The 20,092-nt window shown below is 42.9% G+C and overlaps 2 protein-coding genes across 2 annotated transcripts; both read right to left on the bottom strand.

Annotated features, from left to right (window-relative positions):
- Nucleotides 1-40: 40 nt before the first annotated feature.
- LOC308388619 (uncharacterized protein) lies at nucleotides 41-3,162 on the bottom strand. Its single transcript, XM_080869458.1, has 3 exons — nucleotides 3,006-3,162; nucleotides 1,014-1,328; nucleotides 41-564 (listed from the first exon to the last, which is right to left on the bottom strand). The coding sequence occupies exons 1-3, from the start codon at nucleotides 3,040-3,042 to the stop codon at nucleotides 515-517; spliced, it is 402 nt and encodes a 133-aa protein (XP_080725584.1). The 5' UTR covers nucleotides 3,043-3,162; the 3' UTR covers nucleotides 41-514.
- A 2,135-nt stretch (nucleotides 3,163-5,297) lies between these two features.
- Nucleotides 5,298-7,305, bottom strand: LOC308388620 (uncharacterized protein). Its single transcript, XM_080869459.1, has 3 exons — nucleotides 7,148-7,305; nucleotides 6,115-6,426; nucleotides 5,298-5,982 (listed from the first exon to the last, which is right to left on the bottom strand). Exons 1-3 carry the CDS (start codon nucleotides 7,182-7,184, stop codon nucleotides 5,930-5,932), a joined length of 402 nt encoding a protein of 133 aa, XP_080725585.1. The 5' UTR covers nucleotides 7,185-7,305; the 3' UTR covers nucleotides 5,298-5,929.
- Between the last annotated feature and the right edge of the window lie 12,787 nt (nucleotides 7,306-20,092).

Genomic DNA, 20,092 nt, shown 5'->3' with positions numbered 1-20,092 from the left:
ACATAAGGAAAAACATCAGAAGTAAATGGAAAAAAACACATTTTCATAAATTTATTTCTTTATTTAATTCTGTTTGTTATGACAGTATTTATTTCAGATTGCTTTTATTGATTTTCAATGATCATATATTGAACTATGTGTAAGATGTTTATTTTTCTTAAAATTAAAACTAATATATGCTTTAAAACATCCACCATGGAGTTTACGAGAAGCTTCTACGAGACAAAATACTGACAAACTGACCAAAAGAAGGAAAAGTCCCCTCCAGTAAAACATTTAAATTTATTCATTCATAACGTCTTTGCTGGTGCTATTATTATGATAAAGTTAAACACACTGACTGGTTATCTAAAAGCAGAAAACACGGTGAATAAAACACGGTGAATAATAGGCTGATAATGCATTAAAATCTTTAGTTCTGTGCAAAACTGTAGACCAGAGAAAAATGTGGGCGCTCTCGTCCTTCCGGATCTTCTCTGAGTGGTTGTGGGAGTCGGGTTTTCTTCCTTTTGCTTCAGTTCCCTTTCATTTCGTCTCCCAGCTCGAACAGATCATCCATCAGATCTGAGACAAACCAAGAAGACAGCGGATAGGTTACTAACTCTAAACAGATTATACGTGAGTCTGGGCTGCTGATACGTCAGTCGGAGGTTCACTAAAGACAACTTAAACCAGTGAGTGATGAAGGCGTAAAGTCATGACATACTTAAACCAAAAGATGCAACACGTGTGTGAATATATCTGCTTTGGATTTCTGGACTCATCCAGAATCCCAGTACCTAAAAACCCCTTTAACTTTTATCAAGGCTTCCTCTGAATGGCTGACTTCAGGAAGCCTGCTGAGGGGCAAAAACTGGTGCTTGCAGCGAGCACCCTGCCTGTAGCTGATTCTTTCTTTTGTCACTTCCTGACATGTTTTCTTTTAGCAACAACTTCCTGACTTTAAGCCTTCATGGCTTCATCTTCAGTGAGCGGACAGCTGAGCACCAACAGGAGGGTCTCTTTATCCCTACCTCTGTCTGTTGTGACTCCTTCCTGTCCTACAGGTCCAGCTGATCCTCCACTTCCTCCTGCACCTCCTCCCATCGTCGGTCCCACGCTCCCTCCTGTAGTTCCCGCTAAATTCCCTTCGGGTACTGGTTTCTTGCCCCCACTATCATCTTTGTTGGGCACATTTGGGAGGGGCGCTCCTTTATCGTCTTTGTCCTTATTTTTGTTCTTGTTGCCTCCAAACATCGAGAAGATGCCGCCTCCTCCTCCTTTCTTCTCACCTTTGTTCTTGTTGGCTGAATTCAGAGCTCCCTTCACTGCCCCCTCCACCAAGCTACCTGCTCGGAAAAAACAAACACTTTAGGTTCAAAAACATCTTTTCTCGATCTCCACTGCCCCCCTTCTCTGCAGCTCAGGTTTCCAACACATTTTCCTCATTTAATGTTTTGAAGGCTCTGAGGAGAAACTCAGTAACGTTCCCAAAATTCACCCAGAGGTGAGATCCAACAGCTCTGTCTCAGACTCTGCAGGCCTCAGTAAAGGTTAAATTTCATGACAGCCATACTTGTCCATCAAATGTGGGTTGTTTGGAGGGCTGCAGGAGAAAGCCATATTCTTCTCTTTAACAGAACACGGCAGCAAAGCTGCTTCTGAACAAACAACACCAAACTGCAGATGTTTGCCCGTCATGGACAGCAGCACGTTTGGAGGAAACAAACGCCTCAGAGCAGCTGTGAGCACCGTGGAGGAGGAATGATGATCTGAGTGCACCACGAGCTCCTCTCTACACCAAAGTATTCTTGAGTCAGCGTGAGGCCGTCTGTCTCACAGAAAGTTCGGACCAAACTGGTCATCAGCAGGACAAAGCTCTGAGCGCAGCTGCAAATCTGCGACAGCACGTCTGCATGGAGCTGCTGCAGAGCTCAGAGCTGAGCATGAATGAATGCTGCAAACCTGAATGAGCTGAAGCGACGCTGCAAAGAGGAACTGCTGCCCTTTAATGGACACAGCACATATGTTTACATAATGAAATGCAGCAGGGAGTCACATGTCTGTTTATCAGTTCGTCACCTTGGCGATCTCTCGCTGGACGACATTTTCTTCCTTTTTACAGCACCACCCTGTGCTGGTGCCGTTTGGTATCTAACATTACAGGACACAACAGAAACCATCACTGCAACTTAATGCTGCTGAATCAGGGGGCGGAGTCAGTTTGCTTTAGTTCCTATCAAATAAATGATGACATGATGCAGTGCGTCACACTTTTGTTCTTCTGAGGCTGTATCGAGTCATTTTAGACCCGATAAAGACCAGATGACCTCACCTCCTCCTCCTCCTCATCTTCTGGTGGACACTCAGGAGTGCCCCAGGGCCTCACCTAAGAGGTGCCCGGGAGGTGCCCTCAGATGAACCCATGTTATGACGTGGACAAGTGGCGTCTCTACTCTGAGCCCCTCCCAAATGACTGACTCCTCACACAGACAGGTTTTTCTACCAATTCCTCAGCTCTGACTCGTCCCTGACGAGGGGGGCGTGGGACTCACATCACAGTTACGATCAGTTAACAGGTCGGGTATGCATAATTAACAATCATTAATAAATGCTTAAACACAAGTTAACTTAATCTGAATAGGGGAATATTAACTAAAACTGCAGCCTTTACCTGCACCAGGTAAAGTCAGGTAACCTGAACAAAAGGACGTAAAGATGAACAAAAACGAAAGAAAATATGAGCTGTTTTTTTTCTTGAAATACGCAAAATAAATCTGCTCTCTGCCTCTCTGAGCCTGCTTCTAACAACAAAGCAACAAAACTGACCAAAGGAGCCAAAGAGGAGGTGAAGCCCGGCAGGAAGGAGCTGCTCTGACCCGTCTCGCCAACAACAAAGGCTGCGAAAATCTCAGGTTTTACTAATGAAACATCTTTTCCTCTTTACATGTCTGCAGTAGAAGAGTTTATGCCAGTTTCACTGTTTCGAATCAGACCATAAACGGGTGGTTTGTTTTTTTACTCACCCGCTTTTTGGCCGGCTATCTGTGCGAGGTTGTCCATCTCTGCGGTGTTTCTGTCTCTGAGGCGCACTCAGGTGTGCTTTAAGTTCAGCTCTCAGGTGAGAGCGCGGCCGGCGACGCCCATCAGGTGGCTCAGCTGAGGAATCAGGTGTGTCTGCAGAGCAGCCCGACCTGTTCCACCGGCTAATTCATCATTCACAGAAGTGCTCTCCTTTTCTGTACTGATGTTACTTCGTATGTTTCTGTGCATCGAACTAGTTCCAAAACATGAGCCAACACAAACCGCCCATCACTGAATGTGAGCTCAAAGTGCTGCCACGCTCTTCAGGCCACAGACACTTCACACTTTAAATAACAGTGTATGAACTGTTAAACTGTGACTCACCTGAAAAAAAAAGCAAAATCAGTGAGTAAGTATTTCTATGATACGCTACTTTCTGTTTCTACTTCTATTCTCAGCTACTGCTCTGATGCTCAGATGTTATTTGTAGTCTGTACCAGTGCACGTGCACAGTAGACAATGTGCACGTGCTCCCCTGTAAAATAACAAATCTGACCCTAGAATAAAACTAGTTCATGCATTTATTACTTCCAGGCTGGACGACTGTAATTCATTATTATCAGGATGTCCAAAAAACTCCCTGAAAAGCCTTCAGCTGATCCAAAATGCTGCAGCAAGAGTCCTGACAGGGACTAGAAAGAGAGCAGATTTCTCCTGTTTTGGCTTCCTGTTAAATCCAGAATTCAAAATCCTGCTCCTCACATACAAGGTCTTAAATAATCAGGCCCCATCTTATCTTAATGACCTTGTAGTACCATATCAGCCTATTAGAGCACTTCGCTCTCGCTCTGCAGGCCTACTTGTTGTTCCTAGAGTATTTAAAAGTAGAATGGGAGGCAGAGCCTTCAGTTTTCAGGCCCCTCTTCTGTGGAACCAGCTTCCAGTTTGGATTCAGGAGACAGACACTATCTCTACTTTCAAGATTAGGCTTCAAACTGTCACGGTTCTGGGTCCGTTGGACCCAGTATTTTGAGTTTATTATGTTTTGGTTTATTTCTGCTTCATGGATTGTTTTCTTCTCGTAGTGATGATGATGATTATTATTAGTTTCTTGTTTCTGTTTATCCGTGCTTAAGGATTTGTTCTCAGTTATATCTCACGTTTAGTTTAGTTCAGATTCCATGTGTCATTCTGTCTGTCTCTCAGTGTAAAGTCTGCATGCTTGTTTAGTAATTCATGTTTCCTGTTTTATTGTGAAAGTCTTTGTCTTATGTTAGTGTGTGCAGCTTAGCTCCCCCGTCTCGTTAGCCCTGATCTCTCCCAGCTGTGTCTCCCTCCTGTTGCCGATTCCCCCGTTACTACCCTGTGTATATAAGCCCTGTGTTTTCCCATGCTCAGTGTCGCGTCGTACCATCAGTTTTTGCCTGTGTGTTCTTGGTCTCAGTGTTCCGTCCTCACTTTATGTTTGTTTTCCTGCCCGCAATAAAGCTGAGGTTTTTTGAGTTACATTCCATTTGAATCCTCATCTCTGCCTGCCCGCACACAGAGCCTTGACACAAACTTTCCTTTTTGCTAAAGCATATAGTTAGGGCTGGACCAGGTGACCCTGAATCCTCCCTTAGTTATGCTGCAATAGACGTAGGCTGCTGGGGATTCCCATGATGCATTGAGTTTTTCCTTTCCAGTCACCTTTCTCACTCACTATGTATTAACAGACCTCTCTGCATTGAATCATATCTGTTATTAACCTCTGTCTCTCTTCCACAGCATGTCTTTATCCTGTCTTCCTTCTCTCACCCCAACCAATCACAGCAGATGGCCCCGCCCCTCCCTGAGCCTGGTTCTGCCGGAGGTTTCTTCCTGTTAAAAGGGAGTTTTTCCTTCCCACTGTCGCCAAAGTGCTGCTCATAGGGGGTCATATGATTGTTGGGTTTTTCTCTGTATGTACTATTGTAGGGTCTGCCTTACAGTATATACATATATTACATATTTTATAATTATTTTTTTGTTATACATCTAATTTATGTATTCATGTATTACATATATTCACGACCCCCCATCAGGTCACAGAAAGGTCATTGATTGGTCACCTGTGTCACAGGTAGACTGTCATACCAAACCTGTGCAACGTTTCAGTTATTTTCTCCTCACATTTAGATCAGTTCATAGAAATGGATTATTTATGTGTGTGATGAGCTACCTCAGAGACTCTGTTTGACCAGAGTAATAATTCCACATAACTAATTTATTCATTTAATTTATTCAATATTAAAGGACAACCAAACCAGAAACAATAAATGAATGTATTTAAAGTCCATGTTCAAGCATTTTAGTTTTTATTACCCAACAATCATATGACCCCCTATGAGCAGCACTCTGGCAACAGTGGGAAGGAAAAACTCCCTTTTAACAGGAAGAAACCTCCGGCAGAACCAGGCTCAGGGAGGGGCGGGGCCATCTGCTGTGATTGGTTGGATTGATCCATGTTAATGCTGACAGCTCTAATAATAACAAATGATTAAATGCTGATTATTAGAGATAGGTTGATCATATTTAAGATCGAAGAATTAATTAATGGCAGGACTTCTTTGAGCAGTTTTGTAGGAATGGGGTCTAAAAGACACGTTGATGGTTTGGAGGAAGTAATTATTGAAGTTAACTCAGAAAGATCAATTAGAGAAAAAGAGTCTAACTTAACATCAATGTACTGAAAGTAGCTGTAGATAATATTACATCTGTGGGATGATTATTGGTCATTTTTCCTCTAATGGTTTGTGGCACGCCATTTCCTTTCCAGCTTACGAGTTATCTGCCTGAAGCTGTGCGTTTCTGAAAAGACGGACAAAAAAGTGGATTTTTTTTAGTCTTTATTCAGGAGTGGGAGTTGATTCCTCGGGGGTCGGGATGTGCTTTATAGCTTCCTGTTTTAGTTTCCTTGAGATGTTTCTTCAGCCAATTCGAAAAGATCATCCAGCAAATCTGAGAAGAACCAAAAGTGAGACATTATGAACGAATCCATTCAGCGGCACAGCTTGTACACTTCCGAGGTTGCCATATACAAAGAGGCTTCAGTGTGACGGAGCGATGTGCAGTCCTGCTCCTCATACGTACCCCCATCGTTGGCAGAAGCACTTTGTGGTTTTTCTTCACCTTCTCCTTCCATCGCTGCTCCGCCACCACCGCCAGCTTCAGGGAGCGGCCCTTCAGTGAAGAGACCCTTGAATCCGGACTTCCGCTCCTTCTCATATTCGTCCTCTCTGTTGAAGAGTCCTCCTTTGTCTTCGCCCTTGTCCACCTCCTTCTTTTTGTCCTTGTCGCCTCCTGTCCGTGAGAAGATTCCTCCTCCACCTTTCTTCTTATTCTTGTCTTTGTCTTTGTTCCCTAAATGCAGAGCGCCCTTCACTGCACCCTCCACCGCATCTCCTGTACGAAAAGCACAAGTTTAAAATAATGGGTATACACGACGTTCTTTCCTGCACTTCCACTTCCTGTTCCTCTTCCTCAGTTTCCTTTATAGCCGCAGAATCAGGTGTTGTCCCACTGCGACTCGTATAAAGGCTTTATGGATGTTAAACCATGCCAGGTAACTGTTAATACTGATAATCAGTAATAATCACTCAGCTGAACCCAACGAGAGTAATTTTCCAACTATATTTTCCAGCTCCAGAGGCCATCTTTGAAAAGATGATCTCACTTGAACTTGTGAGATCACAGTGAGCATGTTTGCAATGTCACTGTGTATCGTACTGGTTTAGAAAGGTTGTCCAGTCTCGACTTTGTCATGTAAGCTGTAAAAGTATTTTTCACACATTGAAATCTGAGACAATGCTTGAACATGAAAATATCAAAACTATTAAAGATAAAAGAATTAAACTGTTATTTGTGTTTCTCTCCATCAAAGCGAATCAGGGTCTGTGATGTGTCTGAGCATTATGAAAAAAGCTGTCCTGTTGAGTCCAGTATTTGAGCGCACACTGAAAGAGTTGTTGTTACTGTTGTCTGTGCATCAGCTCAACTAAAAAAACTTAAGTTTGAGTTTCCACCTGACTGCAGCTCCGCCTGCTCCACCAATCAAAGCAGGAGCAGAAAAACGAATCAGCTTCACTTCTTTTCCATTTATCATTATTACTGTTTTTGCACTCACCCACTTTTTTCCCGACAATCCCGGCCAGTTTGTCCATGTCTGTGATTTTCTGTGTTGCTGTGAGGAGACGTTTCCCTTCTCAGGCAGGTGGAGGTGAGACTGGAGCCGGTGACACCTCTCAGGTGTGTTTGCAGACCAGCTCGACCTGTTCCACCTGCTGTGACCTCACAGAAATGTAAAACACAGAGTGTGGTTCTGACAGCTGAACTGCTGTTTGTTGTGCTGCGGTGATGGTTTTGTGCATTCGTTTGGAGCAGTGGTGTCCCAGCAGGACAAATCTAAAAGTAAAGCGCTGTCCTCTCCCCTGTCCCCGTGTCCCACAGCGCTGTCACAGACATTTTACTCTTTTACTTTACAGCCTGTTGACTTTTTTTTGCCAGTGCTTCATTTTTCATTTACATTTTAATAACCCTGTAGATCCCAACGGTTAACCATTTCCCACACAGCTCGAGCCTTTTCAGCAGATTTCGTAGATATGTGGACATCCACACGTGATTGTGCTGCGTGTCATGTAAACACATGATTTATAGAATATGATGCATAAACAGAATATATGAAGTATTTAAAATGAGCTCAAAGTTCAACACCTGTAGCAGTCGGAATATTCTACTGCAGCATTAATATTTTTACCTTTAATATTTCAACATCATCGTTTATTTGTATAGCACTTTAAAAACACAGCAGGCAGACCAAAGTGCTGAACAACACAAATCAACACAACAAGCAAAATTAAACATACAATAAAACTGAGAAGAAAGGTGTCAGTTTCCTACAGAGTTAAAAGCCGGGAATAAAAATAGGTTTTCAATCTGGATTTAAAGACCTGCACTGATGACGCTTGTCTAATATGGAGGGGAAGCATCGGAGCTGCAATTGAGAACCCTCGTTCTCCTGAGTTTTGGCTGCGACATAGGTACCGACAGCAACAGCTGCTCAGCTGAACGCCACGAGCGAGCAGGAACATGACAGGAGCCGGTGTCGGATTTTGAATAAGCATGTGTATTTTTGGTGCTGCTGCCCTTTGTTTCCATGTGTTTGTGTATAGGTGTGTGTGTGGGTGTGACAGAGCACCGGTTCTTCAGGCCTGGTGGGTGTGTCTGCCAGGTGCCAGGTTTAACAGTGTGGTTGAGCGCGCCTCGACGTTGGATTGTTGCGTGAGACTCCACGTCAGTCTTCTAGCTTAGTTTAAGTCTGTGAGTGTGTGTCTACTGGAATTAAGTGTCTTGACAGCTGCCTCTGTTATTTCCCCTCAGGAGGAGCGTGGAACACTGGAGGGCAGCGAGCACAGGGTGTGCGGACACACGGGAATGGCGAGCACGGACTTTTGAGAAGAAGACACGACACGGGAGCGCACGGGGATATATTGTCATTCTGCTGCACTGTAAATAAACACGCTGCTCAGCATAAAGAGTCCAGGGCCCTCATTCCCCACAGCCAGACCATTTAAACATTTAAAAACCAATAAAAAAAGACTTTAAACGAATCCTAAATTCAATGGGAGCCAATGTAAAGAATCCAGAACCGGAGTGATGTGATTGAATTTTCTACTACCGGTTAAAAATTGTGGTGCTACATTTTGCACTAACTGCAGGTTTGACAAAGTGCCCGACCCGACCCCTATTAAAAGGGAATTACAATAGTCCAGACGTGAGGTGATAAAAGCATGAATAAGAGTTCCCGAATTGTGTTTGGAAAGGAAAGGCTTGACCTTCGACAAGCGTCTGAGGTGATAAAAAGCTGATTTTAATATTTACATGACCATCGAAGGTAAGTGCGGAATCAAATTTAACACCAAGATTAATGATTGAACTTTTCAGATGGGAGGTCAAAACACCAAAATCGACATCTGGAGAATCAGTAGAACGATGCGGGCCAAATAAATTTGTTTCCGAATTGCGATCATTAAAATATAGAAAATTATTTGACATCGCTAAGACAGTCAAGCAGAGATTGACATGTGGAGGTATCCAAATGACTTAAAGGTAAATAAAGCTGACAGTCATCAGCATGCAAACGAAATGACACTCAGTGTTTACGAAAAATCGCACCAAGAGGGAGTAAATACAGCGAGAAAAATAAGGGCCCGAGGATAGATCCCTGGGGCACACCCCAAAGCAGAGGGACCACGGAGGGCCAGCTTAACACAAAAACTCCTTTTGGACAGATTTGATTTTATCCATGACAATGCCAAATCAGAAATTCCCACACAGTGGTGTAAGCGGGAGATCAGCAGGTCGTGGTCCACTGTGTCAAATGCAGCTGTCATGTCCAATACACAAGCACAGCATATTTACCAGGATCAGTCGCAACAAGAATGTCATTCATAGCTTTAACAAGAGACTGTGAAAGGGCTTAAAACCGGATCTGAAGATTTCAGACAGCTGCGAGTCATTCAAGTAGTCTAACAGCTGGGTATGTACAATCCTCTCCAAGGTCTTACTTCATAAGGGAAGCTTGGGGAAAGGTCTAAAATCTTTATTATCATTATTATTATTATTATTATTATTATTATTATTATTATTATTATTATTATTATTATTATTATTATATATAATATTGGTTTAGTCTAGAACTTTACCTCAGGAAGTGTACTTCCTGAGAGTACTTCCTGAGAGTCCTCAGGAAGTACAAGCTGAACAGGTGCATCAGCACAAAGACCCACAGACTCAGAAACAGTTTCTTCCATAACCACCCTGAACTCATACATGCACCGATAACTACAGTCCCCCCCCTATCTGCAACAACCAGAACTGTATATACAGGAAAGCCGGAAATGAGCGGCTGTGAAATCCTTCTAGCCTTTGTTCAAGTCCACCCTTACTTCCACTTTTTGTCCGGTCACTAGCGCCACAGCGTGAAAACTTTAAAATTGACCCAGAAATGTCGCTCCGTTGTTTTGTACATTTTTCATTCTCGAGGAGCTGGAAAAACTTTATCGTTGTCACCGGCATGTTTGGTACCTTAGACTCATCAGAGACAATCACATCCAGGTAAAATAATTTTATTTAATCTACACGCATTTAGGAATTACTTAGCTAATTCAATGGATAATTTCAGTAGGCCGGTAGGCCACTCACTTCTGTACGGAAGCGTAGAGCTGCCACCCAGGCAAAAGAAAAATACAAGTGTATCACGTTATAACGTGAAAGGTTTATTGTTCTAACAAGATACTTTTCCTGTTTGAACAACATAATATCACGTTATTACAATATACATAATTATCACGTTCGTACAATATAAATATTATATTGTACAAACAGGAAAAGTATCTTGTTAGAACAATAAACCTTTCACGTTATAACGTGATACACTTGTATTTTTCTTTTGCCTGGGTGGCAGCTCTACGCTTCCGCACTTCTGGCCTACCCGGCCTTTGAAGGACCCGTCCTACGTGGACCAGGTGGGTCGGGTCCTTTGAAGCATGCTGCCCCTGAATTTGGAGAGCATTAGGCTACGCAAAAAGGTCACAAAGCTGAAAACAGGCTTATTTTTGAGTTCACAAAAAAGCTTGTTTACACAGATGAAGTCTATAACGTTTAAGTCTTTTCACAGCGTATTAGAATATTTTACTTAAACTTATAATGCTTTGATCTCTTCAACTAATTGGAATTTATATTGGCGCTTTATATCGTACAGAAGATCGTACAATAATAGAAAGGAGAGGAAATTAGGACAGGAGGTCTAAGGCCTCTGTCCTAATTAGTTATTACAGCAGTGAGCTTGAACTCTGTCTAATACTGAGCTTCAGTAAAGATTCAAGCTGCAGTTATTTATATTTCCTCACCTTAAATCTTCACTCAAAGACAAGTAAGTATCTTTGACAGTGTGTATACAGATGTGTTATATATAAGAGACAAATATTGTTCTTTTAATATGTTGGCATCACTAAATTTGGCTCAGTGCTTACATACATGTGTAAAAAGCAAATGTACGAGCTGTGATAACTGTGTCTGATAGAATGAAGAGTCGACTGATATATGAAATATTCCTTTATTGGGTGAGAAAATCAGACCATGTCATAACTGCTTTAACCAATTCACACTACAGCCTGGGTTTGCCTCTTATCTGTATTTAATTTTAATAACTGTACAGTACTCTGTTTTTGGTAACTATGGTCTTTGATGTAAATATTAAAAAAAAAAAGTGTATGTTTCTGTTCTGTGTCCTGTTTGTTTGTATATTTGTTTTTATTGCTGTTGTTACAACCAAATCTCCCCCTGTGGGACAATTAAAGGATTATTCTTTAAGTCATACAGAATAGATATCAGAGCCTTAAACAGGCTGACTTCTGCTAAATGGGTCAAACTGGGCAGAAAGTCTACAAACACATAACATCCTTATAGAATATGATGTAACACTATAGATCAACTTAGCTCAGAATATATAAAGCATATAAACAGTTACAGCAATATGATGCAACAAACACAGCAGCTACTGATCCAAAATACTCAAAGCTTCATAGAACTGAAACCAACATTTATTTTAGCTCCATTCTGCTGCTGATACAGACTTTAGGTTTCTGAACATTAAACTTGTTGCTGCCTTTCATAGTGTGTAACCTGAAGGCCCTGAGTACTTTCTCCCACACTGGAAACACTGGGATGATCACATTATTTGAACATTACCTAATAAGACTGATTCAGCACAGACAGTTATGTTAAACTTTCCTAGCAGTCCTTCACAAACAGGGAACAGTCTGTCTATTCTCTCCATCTGTCAGCTGCTGCTGGCTCTTCCTCCTCCTCTTCCTCACATACTGCTGAGTTTGTCCTGGTGGATCATCAGGGCTGCAAAGCCTCACAGATGATGTGCAGCAGTGGGTCCCTCAGTCTGTACACCTGAGCCATCCTTCAAATCCGGGGAAATGAAGGACGCATTTATCGGCCGCATTTGGAGCAGCCTTCGTCATGTCGCTGTGACGTAATCGTCCTACAGATGCGGCCTCAGGAGGATGCAGACCCTGATTTGGGACACTGCTTAAATCTGACTAAACAAATAAAGCAGGAAGTAATGCACACTGGTGACAAAGCTCTTTTAATTGTGCCTGTTTATTAAGGCAGGACAAACAATATAATGATAATAATCATAAAACAATCAGACGGAAGAATTTGAATTTTCTGCTGAACATGAAGTGAAAGAAGATAAAACACAGCAAACATGATATGATGTAGTCATCTCAGGAGGCTGCAGGTGGAGGTTTGATGGGGCTGAAGGAGGTTTTCTATTTAAATAACCCGCCAACGACGTTCCCCAGACCTGAGAGAGAAACAAGAAATTAATATCAGACAAACACAGATGGAGCCGTCTCTGAAGCTGCAGTTCCTCCCACGTCCAGCAGAGGCAGCAGCGAGTCGACTCCCACACACTGACCTCTGTGGATATTTTCCTCTTTCATAACACCTGTACAGGTGTGATTTTTTTGGATGATAACGTGACAGGGTGCCATCAAATTCAAAATGAAATCATATCAAATTTAAATATTTGGTCTAAATCAGCTTTCTGCTTTCATCCTGCACGATGCCAAGTCACATGTAAACACAAAATGTTTAAAAATGCTGCTCCATTAGGCAGCGCTCACCTCCTCCACCTCCTCCACCTCCTCCACCTCCCTGACCCTCGTTTTTGTTTCCACCGTCGAATGACAGCACGTCATCGATGTTGAGACCTCCTCCTCCTCCTCCTCCTTCCTTCTTCTTCTCACCCTCCTGGCCACCCTTCTGCCCCTTCTGTGCGTATGCACTCATGCCCTTCTTCACTGCACCCTCCACCACCTTACCTGCACAACAAACAGCGTTTAGGCATCCTCACCTGAAGGGCTCTCACCATCACATTTATATGTACTGATTATTACTGCTTATTTCTACTTTCAGCGTGAGCTATTTCATCTGTACTTGGCCATCTGCAACCTGCCGACACAGCTCCACAGCCACAGATGGAAGAAAGGTCAGGGAAGGCAGAGGGAAGAAACAGGAGCCACGGCCGCTGAAAGGTGAACCGTGTCTGTGCGTGTAGTGCTGCTAGTTTGTGGTGACCCTACTTTTGGAGACATGCTGAGCAGCTAGGTTGGAGCTGGTGGCCTCAGCTCGCTCTCTAAAGCTTCTGGCCTCACGTTAGCGTTGCTGTGGAAGGGTACGCGTGGACCAGTTTCCTCTTTTTGTGTCTGCAGTACCTGATGGGCGGTGTGGGCGTGCGTGACGTGGGCGTGTACCTGCTGTGCTTCGTGTCTGCTCCCTGAGCTTCAGCGGCTGAGTTTGCAGAACAGGCTGAACAACGACGGCCGAGTGCGATAATTACACTTACTTTGCATTGACGTTTCTATGACAACATGATTGATTGCACTGTAAACAAGGCCGCCCTCACTGACACGGCCGTGTGGAAATTCCTGTCAGTTTCACGCAGGAATGTGGACGGACAAACCGGGGAACTGTCGGTGTTGGTGTTTGCATCGATGTTGTTGCACACCTCGTCTTCTCAACAAAGTCCAAAAATTACGTTAAATATTTAAATTTTTTTTACTGCAGGCTGAAAATAAAATGACTGCTCATTCATAAAGTCTGTGATTTAGTATCAGACAGTGTTATCGCTTCCTGGTTGTGAGTCTGAACTAAAGTGTGAGTGCTCAGTCAGCTGATCGCCACACAACATTTTATCCATTTTTCTGTTTTTGCTTAAAGAGCAAAAGGATTTTAAAAAGCGTGGACAGTTTAGATAACCACAGAAAAAGTAAGATAATCATAATCATGATAATAGAATGAAACATCAAAATAAACAGAGGTCGTAAGTTTACATTTCTAATGAAGAGATTCAACTCAACTGTTATGACCTAATTAAAAATCTTTCATTTTAGCTTCATACTTTGAACCTTTTGAAGGAAACTCTCTGAGGTTTGAAGCTGTTGCAGACAGCAGAATAAAAACTCTTCTCTTCTTTGAAATAATATTTAAAGCTGATGAAATCTGAGAGATTTTCCTCAAACTCACCGGCTTGCTGTCCCAAAGCACGCGCAATCCCATCATTTCCCCCGGGTTTGCCACCGAAGTCTGCCATGACTGCTGCCGCCCGGAGTGTGTTTGTGGATGCTGAAGCATCTGTCTTATACAGGAGGGTGCGCTCGTCCCCTCAGGTGACGGGATACGAGCGCCCCTCCCGCCCTGCTGAGGTGAGGCTGCCGCACAGGGCTGACCTGTCACACAGGTTTGAGGCCAGGCGGCAGCATCATTTATCTATTATATTATGTATACAGTGTCAGCTCACGACAACTGCTGTTGTGGTTGGTTACTTCAGACTTTTAATAAAAGACCTGCTCAAACAGGAACGGTAATTTGAGAAGATGGCAGCACTGAGGTGGAATACACCTGTGATGGTGGGAGTCCAACAGGTGACTGAACAGTTTCCTCTAGATGAGAGACGAGTGCAAACCTCGCTCATAAATCATTTGTAGACTATGAATGTGAGCAAAACAGCATGAGTCAAGTCAAGTTGGCTTTATTGTCACTTCAACCATGTACAGTTAGTACACAGTGAAGCGAAACAACGTTCCTCCGGGACCAAGGTGCTACATGCAACATAAATTAACAGAAAACACTAAACTAGCTAACTAAGAGGCCTAGTTAGCTGGCTAGCAGAGGCAAGACAGACTGGCCTAACATAAATGAACAAAAACTATCTAACTATCTAAGGAAGACTTTTTTTTGTTAAGAGACAGCAAAGTGCACGTGCAAATGTGCAAACAAGAGCAACAAAGTGACAGTGTGACAAAAAAACACAACGTAACATAATAATAAGGTTTTGTAGGTGAAATGCAGAGATCTGTTTGGGCTCTTCTGCCTGACAGGTGGCAGGTGTGCTCCCTGAGACCGAATGAGGAGTTAATATGCAGCTGAAGCTCCTCTATGGCTGACGCAGTCTGAGGGAGGAGCTCCACTGCCCTGCAGGGTGGAGTTGATGAGCTTCAGGCTCATCCCAACGATGCTCCAGCCGACGAAACTTCGTAATGACTCAGTGTTTAACATGGCAGAGCTGAAGTGACTGAATCTTCATGTTTTGACAAATGTGAAGAGTCTCCTGCTCTGTGTGTGTGTGTGTTCTAAAAGCCCTGCATGAGTCACGCTGTATTATTTATGTTCATAATAAGCTCGTTGACAAAGAGCTTTTTCACAGGACTCCGGGGTTAATCAGGTCAACAGGACATCATCACGTGGGTACCTGCAACATCCCAGGCCTCAGTTCGTTGATGGAAACTCAAAGATTTATTTCAAAAGGTCAAACAACGAAAACAAAGAGACAACAAACAAGTGAAACAGAAGCTGTCCACATGTACACCGTGACCTCAGAGACCTACATTTATCTCGCAGTTTGTTGTTTGTTTCACTGGGACACAAACAACATGCTGGAAGCCAAACTGGGATCTTCTGCTGTTTGCAGGATTGCCTCACAGCTCTCGGGAATCGTTCAGCGTGTGAACACAGCGAGGACTCAGTCACATCCTGGTGTTGGTTTGAACATCTAGAGACAGATGTGTGATCAGGGTAAACGTGCAGCCTGCCTCACGTTTTATAATCTGAAACCTTTTGGGGAGTAACGCAGTGTGAGTTCACTCGTCAGTTTCTGCGAAGCTCGTTGTTGTTTATTGACCTGTCAGACCGGTCGATTCACGCTCTTCTCTCGATGGAGGCGCCAAGGATAATCCGGTGTCTGATTGGCTGCAGAATCCAGGTGTTGCTCCGGGCAAGTGATTAACATTTATGGGTTTGACTGTAGCCGCCCTGCTGTCACTGAACGCCTCTCTTTGTTTGCTTCACAAATAAAAGTGGGTTAAGTATTCAAATTCAAATTCAAATTCAAATTCAAATTTTATTTGTCACGTACACAGTCATACACAGTACGATATGTAGTGAAATGCTTGGACAACTGCTCGTGACCTAAAGAAAACAAAAAAGGAAAAGGCTATGAATAAGATAGGAAATAAATATGAAAAATTAAAAAGGGTAAATTTAACTAAGAAGGAATAAAATATAAATTAAGGTTAAAAATGAAATAACTGTACAACACAAATTAGAATGAAGGGTAAATTTAACTGGGAAGAATAAGATAAAATATATAAATTAAAGTTGAAAATAAAATAACTGTACAACAAAATACACAATATAGAACTATATAAGAATGTATGAAGAAATCTAAATATAAATAAATATATACACAATAACAGCAGCTGTACAAGTATTAACTGGAAATGAAGAATATAGTGACCAGTGTTGTGCAAAACCAAAGTCCAGAAAGTCCAGTGTGTGTGTAAGAACTGTATGTGTGGGTCAGTACTGTGTGGTGGTGTGATTGAGAGACCGTATCGCCTGCGGGAAGAAGCTCCTCCTCAGTCTCTCTGTGTTGGTCTTCAGGGAGCGGAATCGCTTTCCTGACCTCAGCAGAGAGAACAGTCTGTTGTTGGGATGGCTGAGGTCCTTCACGATCTTCCTGGCCTTGGTCCAGCACCGCCTGCTGTAGATTGAGTGCAGGTCAGGGAGCTCGGAGCGGATAGTAACCACGGAAACCAGGTGATTGGATAGAAATTGCTCCAGTCTTGATGTTGTTCTTGTTAAGAAGTCACAACATTTCAAGCTACTTTACAATTTTGCCAGACCCGTGATCTTTGTGATATCTGTAGCTTGTGTTCTACAAGATATTTAATTATATTCATATCACATCGCTGTAACCACCGGTGACGGGTCCGACCTTCCTGTTCCCTCTCTGTAAACATTATGGGCAGATGCACAAACTTGTTTATTGCTGGATCGTTCAGGACATGCAGCCTTTTTGTTCGGTGGTGAATAAGAACGTTGCGAGCGTGCAGGAATATTATCAAAATGTTATATTAAAGCAACAGCTGCTGCTCGAGGGGTTGGTCAGTCGAGCACGTGGGGAAACATTTCTGCCTGACAGGTAGAACCATGGTTTCCACGTCTGCACCTGTTGTGGGTGCAGTGATTCAATAAGCTGCAGAGGTGTGCTGAGGGAGACCGTTCTCATTCCCAACGCGTAACATACCGATGATTTGTCATGTCCCGAGGTGTCCCACAGGAATACGAAAGCTGACCTTCCGTGTCCCTATGATACGCGCCGGATTCTGGAGGGAATCCAATAGAATGACTGAGTTGGCTGTAAAGGAGGTCTGTAAGATGAGCAGTAGTCATCCTCCAGCCTTATGCAGTCTTAATCCACGACTGATAGAAAACTCCAGGCCTTCCTTGAGCTGGTGATGAGACTGAGCAAAATAAAACCGGAAGAATCTAAAGAGCAGACGCAGAGAAGCTACGTGGAACAGGTCTTTGACTGGCGTCTGTGTCTGTGTGCCACACAGCAGCTCAGAGCGTCCTCATGGAGGTGCTCCATCGTTCTGCTGAGGGACTTCAACACTTGTGTGGGCACGAGTGTGACCTGGACAGGTTTGAATGGGAGAAACGGCCCAGTGTGAACACGAGTGGTGTTCTGTTATTGGACCTCTGTGCTAACCACACATTGAACACCGTGTTGAAGGATAAAGGTGTTCATATTTGCATGCGGCACCAGGATTTTGTAATCATACCATCGGATCTGCAGCTGTATGTTTTGGACACGTGGTGACGACTTGGTTGGGGCGATGGGAGAACAAACATACAGTGAGGGTGGGAATGTCTGGCTGAGGCCGCGAGATCTTCAACTGCTGCCTTGTTGTTGTCGGTGAGGCAGTGTGTCATCGTCAGGGGTCCTTGACAGGAGCATGGCGGACCTCTGACCTCCGTCTGTGACAGCGAGAGTACAAGTAGCGTTTAGTCAAACCGGTGATGATGGAGGGAAAATGGAAGTTCATTGGTTTACAGAAAGCTTTACTATATTCATGCATTTCAAATTCGCTCAGGAGATCTTACCAACATCTAAACGTAGAACCTTTCTGTAAAACACCGACACTGTCATGGTACAGAACGACTCCGTGTTATTAAAACTCATCGTTTGAGTTTCTGGTTATTTGTTTATTATTTCTAGTGTTTAGGTGCTCCTGTGTGCCTCCTCCTTGTCTCCACGCTCGTGTGTTTCCTGTTGTATTTTGGAGAGTTTCGCAGTTTTTTTTTTAATCGAGGTCTTTTTATTGAAAGAGATTTTTATACAGTCACAACAACAAATAAACATACAAGCAGAGGGACACACTGCTCATAAACTGAAACCGTCCCATCTGCCAGAAGGAAAAGAAAGAAAAAACAAAAAAGGCAGAACGACTTATATAAACTTGACATGTACAGACACACTGTGGAGGAGGCAGCTATTGTCCATCTTTCCATTTGCCAATAAATGTCAGAAATGTTTGCCAGTTAGTGTGAAAGCTGGACGTGGCTCCTTTGACGGAGCATCTCATCTTTTCCAGTTGAAGTTACTGCATAACATCTATGATCCACCGTGAACATGAAGGAGGCGAAGAGTCAGTGCTTTGAGTTTTGAGTCTCGTCTGATTAGTCTCAGCTGCCATTTCCTCGTTTCCCTGTGTGTGTGCTTCCCTCTCTTCTCTGTCGGATTGTCTTCGTCGTCAGCCGTGTCCCCTCCTCCTCCTCCTCGATGTCTTTGCTCATGGTTGTAAGGTTTTTGTAATGTTTTCCATGTTCCTCGTGTTCTTTTGTTTAGCTGCTCCTGGTTTCAGCTTTGTTGTGTTTTTGTTGAGCCTCCGAATAAAGACTTGCTCTCAGTTTAAGCTCCGCCTACACCTCCGTTTGTCTGCGCTTGGTCCGCTCTCTCTCATCATCACACGGTCTGCCTCACACATATAAATATATTCTTGGAGCAAATGAAGTAGAGCACCTAAGAAACGAGACAGAAAGTGGAGCTTGGACTCTGTGGTTGTGGCTCACCAAGTATAAAAAACAATGATTTTGTCACGGATGCTGAAGGAACCAAGTGCAGGCACTGACGACTGGCGTCCTGTGAGTGAGCTTTATTTACAGGCTGGATGAAGTGCAAACAAAAGTAGAGAATGGTAGTGACATAAACTAAGAAAAACCTAAACTGGTAACGAGAAACATGCAACCTGAGACAAAGAACGAGAGAAAAGCTGAACGTTGGAGAGAATGACAGCAGGAGAAACACCAACACAGGCAGGACAACGAGAGGAACAGCTGGGAATGATCAGACATAACCAGACAAAGGAAGCAAAGCGGAATACACTGAAGAGGACTGCACTCAGAAAAATAAAGGTGTCAACTGGAACCAAAAGTGGTCCTTTAGACTGATGCCGTAGAAGAACCTTCAAAGGTTCCCCAAAGAACCATCAAGAAATGGGTCGTTGGGGAACCTTTAATGGTTTTTGAAGAACCTTTTTAAAATGGTTCTTTACAGAATCATTTTAAAGAAACTTGAGTGGTTATTCAAAGAACCATTTTAAATCTTTCAAAATAAAATGCATCATAAATGGAATTGTCTTGACTAGGGTAAAATAAATACGAGCACAGCACAGACATGTTTTAATGGTTTATTGCCAGTTTGCAGTATACAAAAAGACAAAAAGACATTTTAACCCTCAGCACAACATCACTACTCATAAATGTCACATATTAGTGTTTTAAACAGTAATAAATAAAATTCTTTACTACACTATAAATAAAAACATAAATACTATATCTATAGATAACACAATGAATACATGTATTGGTTAATTAATAAAACGTCAAAAAGTGATAAAAACACATTAGAAATAGCAACAGCTTCATAACAGACCAATAAAATAACATTTTCACCAGCAGATGTTTGCATGTTCAGTAAAAAACAACGTTTTTGATTAAAATGATCAATGAACTTCAGCATTATGTGAGGTTAGTTTCATGTTGGACTCGTTGTCCTTTGTTAGTCCAGTTTAGGACCATGTCTCTGACGTTTGTATCATATCAAAACAAGCCCACACCTGCAGTTGTTTCAGTTTTTTCACAGGTG

This window comes from Rhamphochromis sp. 'chilingali' (assembly GCF_963969265.1).
Source record: "Rhamphochromis sp. 'chilingali' genome assembly, chromosome: 20".
NCBI classification, from domain to species: domain Eukaryota; kingdom Metazoa; phylum Chordata; class Actinopteri; order Cichliformes; family Cichlidae; genus Rhamphochromis; species Rhamphochromis sp. 'chilingali'.
Note: the sequence above shows the minus strand (reverse complement) of the source record. Positions and strands in the feature narration are given on the sequence as shown.